The following is a 13,118-nucleotide window of genomic DNA, read 5'->3' as shown; positions in this document are numbered from 1 at the left end:
TAGAAGATAGTCCAAACTGGTGACATCCAGCTCCATGAAAAGTGTGTCTGTCTACCTGTAAAACGGTAGACCATTTTGTGGGGTACGAGTAATTACCTATTTTATTTCATTGGATTACATGTGGAAAATAGAGTACACTATGGTGGTTCTTTTCTTTTTTTCTTTTATTGTATGAGCGCCTGTGGACTCAATTGGGAAATTCTTTGTGACGGTATCTACATAGAGTGGTTGGTGACACTCTCATCTTTCTCCAGTTTGAGATCAGACGGCTGCTCTTGCGGCGCACGGCTTTTTATTCAAAGCACTCTTCTCCCCTATATCTTCTACACCTGACACTATGGGCAGATATATTAAGCCTGGAGAAGGGATAAATAAGTGATAAAGCAGTGGTAAGTGCAAGGTGACAACGCAAGGCATAAGAGTGTTATATTCCCACTATATAAATCCCTAGTGAGGCCACATCTGGAATACTGTGCACAATTTTGGGCACCATTTTATAAAAAATATATTCTGGAACTAGAAAGGGTTCAGAGGCGGGCGACCAAACTAATTAAGGGGATGGAGACGCTGGAATACCAGGAAAGACTTGCAAGGCTAGACATGTTTACACTGGAAATGAGGAGACAATGGGTGGGATTCAAATTATATATCACGCCCAATTTCCTTTCTAAAATGATCTCGGTTATCGCGCATATTGCGCCCATAGTGATCAAGTTTAGTTGTGTAAAGGGTTGGGTGCCTTCCTACTCCGGGGGGTAGCGAGCTGAAATAATGATACCACGCCCCTGAGGGCAAAAACAGAACGGGTATGGAAAGGGCTGAAAAGAATTGAATCCCGCCCTAAGAGGGGACATAATCAACATTTACAAATATATAAGGGGACAATACAAGGAGCTTGTGGGGGATCTGTTTTTGGTAAGATCAACACAGAGGACACGTGGACACAAGGGTTAAAGGAGAGGAAATTCCACACACAGATGCAAAAAGTTTTTTTCACAGTAAGGACAATATGAGTTTGGAATTCCCTGCCTGTGAGAGTAGTAATGGCGGACTCTGTTAATACTTTTAAGAATGGGCTACATAAATTCCTATTGGATAAGGATATACAGGGTTATGGTGCATAGATCACGCACTATAGTTATAATAAAATGAGGAATAAACACAACGGCCGACTTAAGCAACAGGTAAAATTAGTCCTGAAAATAATACAGCGTAGGAGAACACTAATAGGTTGAACTCGATGGACAAATTGTCTCTTTTTTCAACCTCAGAAACTATGTAACTATGCATCAGCCAGTCAGCTCCTGTAATCTTTCAAATCCGTAATGATTGGCTGGTGTGTTATCACCTTGCGCTGATCTCTTCTTTATCACTTCTCCAGGATTAATACATCTGCCCCTATGTGTTATTTATTGCATACAGGCAGTTTTGGTCAGTAGACATCTTTTAAAAAAGTTTGATGTAAGGAAAATGGATTTCCAGAAATTTGCCTACAGTGACCTTTTTGGAACTTTTTTTTCCCTCTTCAAATTAGGCATAGGGGCAGATTCAATTATCCACGAGTGGACTTGCACGGTCCCAAACCCCCCATATAAAATCCTACAAACTGTTCAGTTAGAAACCCAGGCCCTGCATTTTTGCATGCACCTTTCAGAGGCTGAGAGGATCAATCTGTGGTTAACTGACTATACCCTATAGATGCTGAGGACTCAGTGGCCCTTCAATTTGCATTCTCTAAAGAAAAAAAAATTAAACTATGCATACCCCAGTCAGCATAAAAACAACCTCAAACACCTCCCTAATACATCAGAAACAACAAAATATTACACAACACCCACACACCATAATATATTTTACATGTATTGCCAATTGTGCAGTCACATGTTTACTCTACATGACCTCCAGTAGAGAATGCGCCCTCCCTCCCTGATTGCACAGGCTTGCGTAAGGGACAGATTCATGCTACGCCGACTGGTATAATACCCACTCTACTTCCGACAGTGTGAGCTGCCATGAAATAAATTGCATTTTTTCTGGGTAAAGTCCCATCCTTTCTAGTAGTTTAGAAATAAAATATTTATTTTTTTCTAGTTATATATGATGGCATGTAAAAGAAGGTATCTGTTTCTCCTGCCGTTCATGAATAACCCTATAAATTGTATGTCCACCTTGGCATTGGGCTTCAAAATAAATACACAAAATATACAGTGGCAGATGTAAGGTAGTATGGGCTCCCCACCTAACAGCTACACACTGCAAGGATGAGGGTATGCCCACATCGTTTATCATGTAATCATAATTATCTCTGTTACTGTACATCTAGATTAAATATTTATGCTAGCCATACTGTACATCAGACCAACTTTTCTCCCACACTCCAAACTTCCATTCATCCAACTTGTCTGTTCAACTAAAACAGTGCTCCACACATCTAACCAACTTTTCATCAGACCAACCAACCTGGCAACTTCTGTCCAACTTGTGGTGTCACCGAAGTAGGTGGATAGTGCCTGACTACAGTACTTCAGTTTTTTTTGTTTACTCAAAACATGCAGAAGTGTCTTTATTTCAGTGAAACTGGGCTTTTCTTTACCACCATACATTTATTAAATTTACTTTTTTTTTTATAGTGAACTATGGATCCCAGCATGGTTGGGCTGCCAAGGCAAGTTGGAGCTTGGAGAACCACAAGTACCAGCATGCGAGGCATTAATGGGCCCTCTGGTACTTGTAGTTCCACAGTAAAAGAAATATAGAAATGAACACACACACACACACACACACCTTGAAAGTATAAGTTTATTTACACACTTACATATACTTGCCTACATCCCACGCTACCATTCATGTCCCCTTGTCTAGTAGAATCCATTAGGGTACCTGTAAAAAAAAATATGCTCACCTATTTCCAGTGAAGATCGGTCCACTTCAGTCCATGTAGGCATCCAGGGGTTGAAAAAAAGTTTTCCTGTTAATTAGTCAGGTATCAGCTCCACTATAGCTGAAGATTGTATCTTATTGTGGATATATTTTCAATTCTAGACTTACAATGTAAAGGGGGGTACTCACGGAGCGATATTCTAAGCAATCTGACTAGATTGCTTAGAATATCGGGATGATCGCTCCGTGTGTAGCCCCCTCGGCGATAGCGATGCGCGGCCCCGCACATCGCTATCGCCGCTACTAGATTGGCCTGCATGCAGGCCAATCTAGCGGGTCGCTCACTTCACCCGCTGGGTGAAGTGAGCGGCCCCCCCGTCTCCCCCCGCACGCTCAGCACAGATCGCGCTGTGCTGAGCGGCAGGAGAGATGTGTGCTGAGCGCTTCGCTCAGCACACATCTCTCCTATATCGGCCCGTGAGTACTGGGCTTAACAATTGGAAAAACAAATAGTTTTAGTTATGTGCAGTTAGGAATGGAATTCTCACTGCCCACATATTACCTAGGGTATTCAATTATCCGCAAATTCGCGGCAATTTTTCACCCGAAAATTTTTCGCAGCAATCGGGCGAAAATTGACGCGAAAACGCTCCGTTTTTCGACCTATTTAATTCCGAACGGGTTTCACCTGAAAATTCTTGCAGTGAAAAGTGCAGGTGAAAATGGGGAAATCAGCCTGTACCCCAAAAAATACTAAACTAACATAGGAAAACAGAAGAGAAGTGTATTAGAGATCACATTAGAGAGTTTTTGGGGACTTAAATTGTGTAAAATGACTGTTATATGCATTTTTAAAAAAATGAAAAAAAAATGATAGAAAGCAAGTTTTTTTGAGCAAAATAAATGCTCTCATTAAATTTGGGGTACATGAAAATGGGTATAAGTATATATTTGGGTCATTTTAGGGTACTTTAAAAAAAAAAAGTGGAAACAGACCGATTACTCCCATCTGCAAGCCTAAAAACACCTGTCCCACTCATAAAGCACCCCAATATACCTGTCCCATACCTTGAACCCCAATTTCCATCACTTTGTACTTTTTCACCCAAAAAATGACATGTCATTATTGGCCAATTAAAAATAATTAAAAACTTCAACGTGCCTAATTAGTCATTAAGAGGGGTGTCCCAGGAGTTCTGTACCATATCCAAACATTTTTACCTTAAAATAGTGACTTTTCCCAACTTTTCACCTGCTTCAGAGTAGGTGAAGTGAAATTAGTGAAAAAATGATCACCGATACATTTTCCAGGAAAATTGAATAGGCTGTAATTGCATTTCGCGGGAAAAGTCCGGTTTTTCGCGCGAAAACCGGACTTTTCACGCGAAAAGTCCGTTATCGCTGCTAATTGAATATACCCCAAAGTATGTTGGGGACAATAGCTGACCACGTAACTAGTTAGACCAACCGTTTCTTTACCGTTTCTTAGCGCGTGGAAGCAAACGGCTGTTCATTGTTTGCTCCCACACACTGCCAGATTATTGTTCCAACCAGCCAGCTAGTTGGCAGGTTGGAACGATATCGCCCTGATGTATGGCTAGCATTACTGGATCTCCCTGACAGGCCTTTTCTGTGGCCTGTTCTGTGGAGCTATTCAGTGTCGGGATAGGTCATGATTGGCCCTCCGGACAAAAGCCCATGCTTGGGGATGTGGCCTGTCCCCGATGTGGGGGTTTCGGGGTAACCAGCCACCTCCACATTAGGTTTACCTAACCATTGTATGTAGGCGGTGCCCCTTGATAAATGTATACAGTAAATAATGCTAGTGCATGCATGATAATGTACCAGATTAATTATAGCAGTGCACTTAAGAAAATATACCTTAGTCCTATGCATCATCAGGTGACGTGTATAATGTATAATTCAAGTGCACAGTCTGGAGCCTGATCTTTAGAGGAAGAGATCTGTACCCCTGTGGGTTAGTCAATCCCTGAAACTATGTAATTTGCATAGTCTGACATTGCCCACCACTGTGCAGTGTCTTGTCCTCACAGCAGAGTATTTTTATACTCGAGTATAAGTCGACCCGAATATAAGCCGAGGCACCTAATATTACCACAAAAACCTGGGAAAACTTATTGACTTGAGTATAAGCCTAGGGTGGGAAATGCAGCTCTAGCCGTACACAGCCCTCATACTGCCAGATATGCCCTCACACTGCCAGATATGCCCCCACAGTGCCAGATATGCCCCCACAGTGCCAGATATGCCCCCACAGTGCCAGATATGCCCCCACAGTGCCAGATATGCCCCCTCATAGTGCCAGATATGCCCCCTCATAGTGCCAGATATGCCCTCATACTGCCAGATATGCCCCCACAGTGCCAGATATGCCCTCATACTGCCAGATATGCCCCACAGTGCCTGATGTGCCAGATATGCCCTCATGCTGCCAGATATGCCCCACAGTGCCAGATATGCCCTCATACTGCCAGATATGCCCCCACCATGCCAGATATGCCCTCATGCTGCCAGATATGCCCCCACAGTGCCAGATGTGCCCGATATGCCCTCATGCTGCCAAATATGCCCCCTCACAGTGCCAGATATGCCCCCTCATAGTGCCAGATATGTCCCCTCATAGTGCCAGATAAGATCCCTCAGTGCCACATATGTCGCCCCCCCCCCCCCCCCCAAGTGCCAAATATGCTCCCCCAGTGCCTGTTACTTACCCTCCGTCGCTCCCACGCTGTCTTCTGAAGGAGGGACACGGAGCGCACAGCGCGCGCCTCTCCTGTGTCCCTCCTGCATCTCCGGCGGCCGCGGCGGGTCTATTAAAGGAAGTGCCGGTTCGTGAGCCAACCAGAGCTCACAAACGGGTACTTTAATAGACCCGCCGGAGATGCAGGAGGGACACAGGAGAGGCGCGCGCTGTGCGCTCCGTGTCCCTCCTTCACACTGCTCTCCCTGTCACACTGCTCACTGCACTGACTCGAGTATAAGCCGAGGGGGCCTTTTCAGCACAAAAAAAAGTGCTGAAAAAGTCGGCTTATACTCGAGTATATACAGTATTCTATATTTGTGCCACAAGGGTTCTGCAGCAACTTGCAATGGTATGATATTGTCAATTAATGACACCCCATGTGAAATTTCATATGAAATATGGTGTAAAAGTCCAATCCAAGGTGTCGGGGGTCCCACTTCCTTTCTTAAAGGTCACCCCACACTTGATGGACAAAAGTGATGCTCTCACGTATGCTTACTTCAAACAGACAGATTCTGTGCACATAAAGGTATCTTTGTTTCTTCCACTTATTAGTAGATGTACTCAATCCACACATAAGACCATGTGGTGAAGGCAGTAAACATATTTATTATAAAAATATTTAAAAAATATGAGGCATAAACACACTGGAGTTAAAACCAAACACGGACCAAGTGTCTAATTACAGTGCATCCGGAAAGTATTCACAGCGCTTCACTTTTTCCACATTTTGTTATGTTGCAATCTTATTCCAAAATGGAATAAATTTATTTTTTCCCTCAAAATTCTACACACACTACCCCATAATGACAATGTGAAAAAGGTATTTTTTTTTTTTAGATTTTTCACATTTATAAAAAAGGAAAGAAATCACATGTACATAAGTATTCACAGCCTTTGCCATGAAGCTCAAAATTGAGCTCAGGTGCATCCTGTTTCCGCTGATCATCCTTGAGATGTTCCTACAGCTTAATTGGAGTCCATCTGTGGTAAATTCAGTTTGTAAAGGTTTGTGGGGTGCCCTTTAAGAAAGGAAGTGGGACCCCACCGATACCTTGGATTAGACTTTTACACCATAGTTCATGTGAAATTTCACATGGGGTATCATTAATTGACGATATAGCATTGCATGTCTCTTTTTTTCTCCTCTTTTTTTATGCAATCTTGTAAAATAAAGTAAGGACATTTTCATTGACCTGCAATTTGGATTATTCACTTTGCTGGAATAACTCAGCGCAAGTAAGGCTGTTCTTTGTTCTTGGAGTTATTGTATAGGTGGTGACCTATTTTATAGTCTGTTTTGCTGCTGTTTGAGTTCAGCACCATAGGTTGGACAACCTTTTTTCAATTCCGCAGCAACTTGCAGAGTACGTAAACAGAGACTGTATGAACAAAACACGTAAAGCCCCATACACACTAGACGAGAAAGTGAAAGATCTCGCTCAGAAGGGTCGATCTGAGCGAGATCTTTTATAATCTCGCCCAGTGTTTACACTCAGTGTCATAACCGATGGCCGCTCCCACGCATCATTAACGACCTCTTCCCTCGTCTGAACATGTGCAGACAAGGGAGGTCCTCGTTAGCGACAGCCATGCTGCAGATGCAGCGTGTCCGTTGTTCCCCCCGCTGCCCACCAACCGCCGCTCCCTTCCCCGCCGGCATCGGCAAGTGCATATGCCCGGACCCCACAGAGTCCCCGCCGCCAATATCGGTGTCGGCGGGAACTCGGCTAGTGTGTATGGGGCTTTACAGGCCAACACATTGCAGAACAAGGACAAGGTTTATGAATATTGCTGCAATAGCAGCAGAGACGGGCTGGGGCTACTAATCGTCCCTGGCATTTGTGAACATCATGGCTGGCGTGCGCATGTCACGGGGCACTTGGGGGGTGTTTCAAGTCAGTGGGTGTGAACTCGCGGTATGCCTCCATTTTCTTGGAGACGCACGTCAAGCGTGGGGGGGGGCGGTGGCAAAACAGGGACGGAAGCTGCACTGTGTGCGGCCTTCCCAGCTCTCTGTGGAACCGGCCTGGCCCACTAGACCATCGGGCTTCTAGCATATGCCAGAAGTGTCAGATGGGCAGTTCGGTCCTGAACAGCAGTCATAGGGGTGTATTCAATTGTAGTCGGAACTGCCGTCCTATTCTGACCTATTCAATTTGGCTGCCGTTTCTCCGACAAGTTGGCGATTTTGTCGCAATCGCGGCCAAAAGTCGGATTGCCATTGTCGGGAACGGTCAAAACCTATCGAATTTGGCCGCAAATTGAATACTCAAATGTCGGATCCTTTCTGTCGGAAAGGATCCGACATCAATTGAATATACCCCATAGTATTTAAAAAGCAGCCAAAGGTTTGGTACTGGTAATACATAGTGTTCCTGAGCGTGCTGAGGCATGGGGACGGCGTTACTGCATGCACCCAAAGAGATATGGTTGGCCAGGCTCTTGTGGAGGTGCTGGGCTTCCCCCAAGCTCTCCCCTCACTTTGAATAGATGCCGTGTGCATGAGCACAGCATCTGTTCACCCGGCGGTGATCGCTACACCGCAAGTTTACCCACCTGCAAGACACTGCGTCCTGCGGGCGTGGACGGCACAGGACAAGGCTGCTTTAGCAGGGCACTGCTAACAGTTGTATACTAAAACAGCCTAGCCTTAAGACTATAAAGCATAGTCAAGAGCTGGTCGCGAGATCCAGTCTCAATGATTCTTCCTAAAAATAATGATTTTAGGAAAAATCAGATTTGCTCTTGAGGTGTGTGGGGGGAAAAAGATGCTGTGGTTTTTATAGAAATCACTTCATTTAATTTTTTCACCTTTAACTGAATAGGAAAACCCTGCCGCCATGGGAAAAACCCGCTTTTAATTGAATTTCTCCCTAAGCTTGCACTGTTTTTGTCACTTTTTATTTGTCCATGCTTTGTAATGCACAACTTTTATAGAAGGTTTGAAAGTGTGTAGAACAACAACTGCTTATTCCAGGGCAAAATACATGTGAATAGCCTGTACATGCAGCTGTTTAGCCATTTCAAAAGCTTGGAGGAATAAACTGCTGATGTAAAGGTGGCAGATTGCAACGTTCTGAAAACAGTTATTCCTCTATATTACAACAGAAGCGCAATGAATCAAAACTCACAAATAATTCTCTATTTGCCTTTTGTTTCAGCTACAGATTTCTGAAGACTCAGATTCTCCGAAGTGTCAGGTAAGTCGCGTTTTTTTCTGTTTTGTCCCTTAGCTTCACTAAGAATGAAGATATTTGCATTGTATGATTTGGAATATTTTTTTTGCAGACCTGATAGTAACTAGTTTATGATTTAAATAAAATTACCAGCATAAAGGCAACATCTTAAGTGAAATACTGTAAAACTATAACCTGGTCACCTGTGCATTACATGTTCTTATCTACATATTGCACTGATGTTGTTTGGCCTTTAACCCCTTGATGATGCATCTGATCATAATTGAGAGCCATGTCAGCTGAATGACTCAGGCTGGGGAGGCAGAATTTGTGCATGCTCAGTGTTCTGTAACAGCTGGTGAGCTGTGTAATGGCAGTAGCATTGACGGCTCATGGACTTTCAGATAGCAACAAGCAAATTTCATAGAAACAATGACCAGGGTCAGCTGGATGTTTTTTTTTTTCTCTAACACAATTAAATAAGAGCTGTTTTTCTTTTAATTCCTTATCTCCATTAGAACTTTAGTAGAGTTTTTTTTTGTTTTTTTAGATTTCTTTTTTTTCCTTCTTATTATAGCTGACCTTACAATGCCAGTATGGTCCAAGAGTCTCCTCTTACTCACCACGGTCCCACTCTTGCGGAAAAAAATACATCCCGTAAATATTAGGCCCTAAACTAAATTGGAGTTATATGTGTGTGTGTGTGTGTGTGTGTATGTGTATATATATATATATATACACACACACACACACACACACACACTGCATCCGGAAAGTATTCACAGTGCTCCACTTTTTCCACATTTTGTTATGTTACAGCCATATTCCAAAATGGAATAAATTCATTTTTCCCCTCAAAAATCTACACACAATACCCCATAATGACAATGTGAAAAAAGTTTTTGGGAGATTTTTGCAAATTTATTAAACATAAAAAACTAAGAAATCACAGGTACATAAGTATTCACAGTCTTTGTCATGAAGCTCAAAATTGAGCTCAGGTGCATCCTTTTTCCACTGATCATCCTTGAGATTCTTCTGCAGCTTAATTGGAGTCCACTTGTGGTAAATTTAGTTGATTGGACATGATTTGTAAAGGCACACACCTGTCTATATAAGGTCCCACACTTGACAGTGCATGTCTGAGCTCAAATCAAGCATTGAGTCAAAGGAATTGTCTGTAGACCTCAGAGACAGGATTGTTTCGAGGCACAAATCTGGGGAAGGGTACAGAAAAATATCTGCTGCTTTGAAGGACCGAATGAGCACAGTGGCCTCCATCATCCGTAAATGGAAGAAGTTCGAAACCACCAGGATTCTTAGAGCTGGCTGGCCGTCTAAACTGAGCGATCGGGGGAGAAGTGCCCTAATCAGGAAGGTGACCAAGAAACCAATGGTCAGTCTGTATGAGCTACAGCGTTCCTCTGTGGAGAGAGGAGAACCTTCCAGAAGGACAACCATATCTGCAACAATCCACCAATCAGGCCTGTATGGTAGAGTGGCCAGATTGGTGGATTGTTGCAGATATGGTTGTCCTTCTGGAAGCCACTCCTTAGTAAAAATCACATATCAGCCTGCCTGGAGTTTGCCAAAATGCACCTGATGACAAACAAAATTCTCTGTTCTGATGAGACAAAGATTGAACCCTTTGGCGTTAATACCATGTGTTATGTTTGGAGGAAACCAGGCACTGCTCATCACCATTTGTAGAAAAAAAGATGCTGACCATACATACAGAAAAGCGCATCAACTGATGATCGAATAATGGACCAGCTCTTGTCTATGGTCCTTAGTCATACAGTTTCCAATGAGGTGATTTCCAACAGAAAAGCAGAAATATAGTGAAGCACAGTTAAAATTTAATATAGTCATAAAATCACATAAAACACACAAAGGAAAATTCTAGATGAATAGCAGTACGTAGGTATCCACAAAGAGAGCTCAACAATGGGCAATTACCAGCTGTAGGTGAGAACTGTCATGCGGCAGTTCTTAAAAGCATGTGTGCTGTATCTCCACGGCAACCGCTGGAGCTTCTCAGTCACCCGTCTGGTTTCTCACAGTGGACCCCACTTTGTTGTTCTCCAAATTGACCAACGCGTTTCGACCCTGTGCATCGAGTCTTTGTCAAGGCATCCGGCAGATAACGTCTCTTCCTTCTGTCCTCCTTTTTAAATTATTTAAAAAGTAGGACAGAAGGAAGAGCTTTTAAGAACTGCCGCATGACAGTTCTCACCTACAGCTGGTAATTGTCCATTGTTGGACTCTCTTTGTGGATACCTACGTACTGCTATTCATCTAGAATTTTTCTTTGTGTGTTTTATGTGATTTTATGTCTATATTAAATTTTAACTGTGCTTCACTATATGCACTTTATTTCTGTTTTTCTGTTGGAAATCACCTCATTGGAAACTGTATGACTAAGGACCATAGTCAAGAGCTGGTCCATTATTTGATCATCAGCTTTTCTGTATGTATGGTCACCATCTTTTTTTCTACAAAAGTTGAGTTCTTTTCTTGGTGGAGCTTTTTCTTGAGAGTTACCTCTGAGTGACCAAACACGCAATAAAGCTGCTAGTTTAGTGCGCGCCTAAGACTGTTTCTATACCCTGTTTTTTCCACTGCTCATCACAGGTCAATACCATCCCTACAGTGAAGCATGGTGGTGGCAGCATCATGCTGTGGGGATGTTTTTCAGCGGCAGGAACTGGGAGACTAGTCAGGATAGAGGGAAAGATGAATGCAGCAATGTACAGAGACATCCTGGATGGATGAAAACCTGCTCCAGAGCGCTCTTGACCTCAGACTGGGGCGACGGTTTATCTTTCAGCAGGACAACGACCCTAAGCACACATCCAAGATAGCAAAGGAGTGGCTTCAGGACAACTCTGTGAATGTCCTTGAGTGGCCCAGCCAGAGCCCAGACTTGAATCTGGAAAGATCTGAAAATGGCTGTGCACCGACGCTTCCCATCCAACCTGATGGAGCTTGAGAGGTGCTGCAAAGAGGAATGGGCGAAACTGCCCCAAAATAGATGTGCCAAGCTTGTGGCATCATATTCAAAAAGACTTGAGGCTGTAATTGCTGCCAAAGGTGACTCAACAAAGTATTGAGCAAAGGCTGTGAATACTCATGTACATGTGACTAATTAGTTTTTTATTTTTAATAAATTTGCAAAAATCTCAAACTTTTTTCATGGAGTATTGTGTGTAGAATTTTCAGGGGGGGAAATTACACTGTATATGTATATATATATATATATATAAAATCCACAGAAGAAGCCGCTTCACACTTTCAAATACAATTGAGGCCGGTGCCCGGTCAGAGAAATAATGCAGAAAGTTCCAGGAGTAACCGCCAGAGGGATCAAACTCAGATAAACCAGCACACTGCTTGAATGAAAGACGTTTTACTTATTAAGAAAGTGCAGATTATAGTAGCAAGCATATGGCACACTAATCTTTAGCAGCATGAGAAATTGAACAGTGGATACTTAACATCCCGACAGCTGTTTCGAATATCTTCTTCAGGGGAATGAATAAAGTGTCATAGTGCCGACCACTGCACACACCGCAGTGTCAATTTTCAAAGTGTCTTGTGCCTAATGAGCCTGCCACAGAAGTACAATTTATAGTGTGAGAAGTGCTTACCTGGGAACCATCTCTCCCGCCCAGTCACACGTGGACGCAGCTGACGTCATCCACAGGCGCCACCTTCGGACGCTCTCAGGAAGTGACGTCAGCGGAAGGACATGTCCGTAACACCTCCCGTGTAAAACACATGAAGGAGCCGGCCGGCCATCCCCCACACGGAGGATAATTCCTCCGAGAGTGCGATCACGTGACACAAGTCGCCAGGTCCCGCGCGTCATAGTGAACGCACAGTAAGTGACAACAAGTAGGGGGCGCCCGATCAGTCCAGAGTCAAGATACCCGGAACTGAAAGAACACCATCCCAGTTCCCGGGGGGAGGAAGAGAAAAGGTTCCCAGGGAAAAATATCCAAAATAAAAATAAATAAATGAAACAAATAATCAATCAATTGCAGTTTCCTCCAGTCCACAGTATGAGGGTCCACCGAGTGAATTCTTGTTACTTTTGTTGGATTTTATTTTACATAAAAATTATTTTTTGTTTGAGAATTCTTTTTACTTGCAATTACAGGGCACAGCGATGGGGTCCAATGTGGCCCCATCGTATGCAAATTTGTTTATGTTTCAATATGAAAAGAATCACATTATGGCAGATTTAGAATTTTCATCATTTATAAAGTTTTATGTTCGATTCATCGATGACC

At 43.2% G+C, this 13,118-nt stretch overlaps 2 protein-coding genes across 5 annotated transcripts in view; one reads left to right on the top strand and one right to left on the bottom strand.

Annotated features, from left to right (window-relative positions):
- The window catches only part of C7H7orf50 (chromosome 7 C7orf50 homolog), a 671,077-nt gene that overhangs the window by 326,221 nt on the left and 331,738 nt on the right, over nucleotides 1–13,118 (top strand). For all 4 annotated transcript variants that reach the window (XM_063934553.1, XM_063934551.1, XM_063934552.1 and 1 more), the window contains one exon: nucleotides 8,809–8,847. In XM_063934553.1, the coding sequence (XP_063790623.1) occupies nucleotides 8,809–8,847 (39 nt within the window). The remainder of the gene's footprint in view (nucleotides 1–8,808; nucleotides 8,848–13,118) is intronic.
- Nucleotides 1–13,118, bottom strand: part of LOC134945345 (atypical chemokine receptor 3-like) — a 34,085-nt gene that overhangs the window by 4,813 nt on the left and 16,154 nt on the right. The window lies entirely within an intron of this gene.

Source organism: Pseudophryne corroboree, chromosome 7, assembly GCF_028390025.1.
Source record: "Pseudophryne corroboree isolate aPseCor3 chromosome 7, aPseCor3.hap2, whole genome shotgun sequence".
Taxonomy (NCBI): domain Eukaryota; kingdom Metazoa; phylum Chordata; class Amphibia; order Anura; family Myobatrachidae; genus Pseudophryne; species Pseudophryne corroboree.
This window is presented reverse-complemented; position numbering and strand designations above follow the sequence as displayed.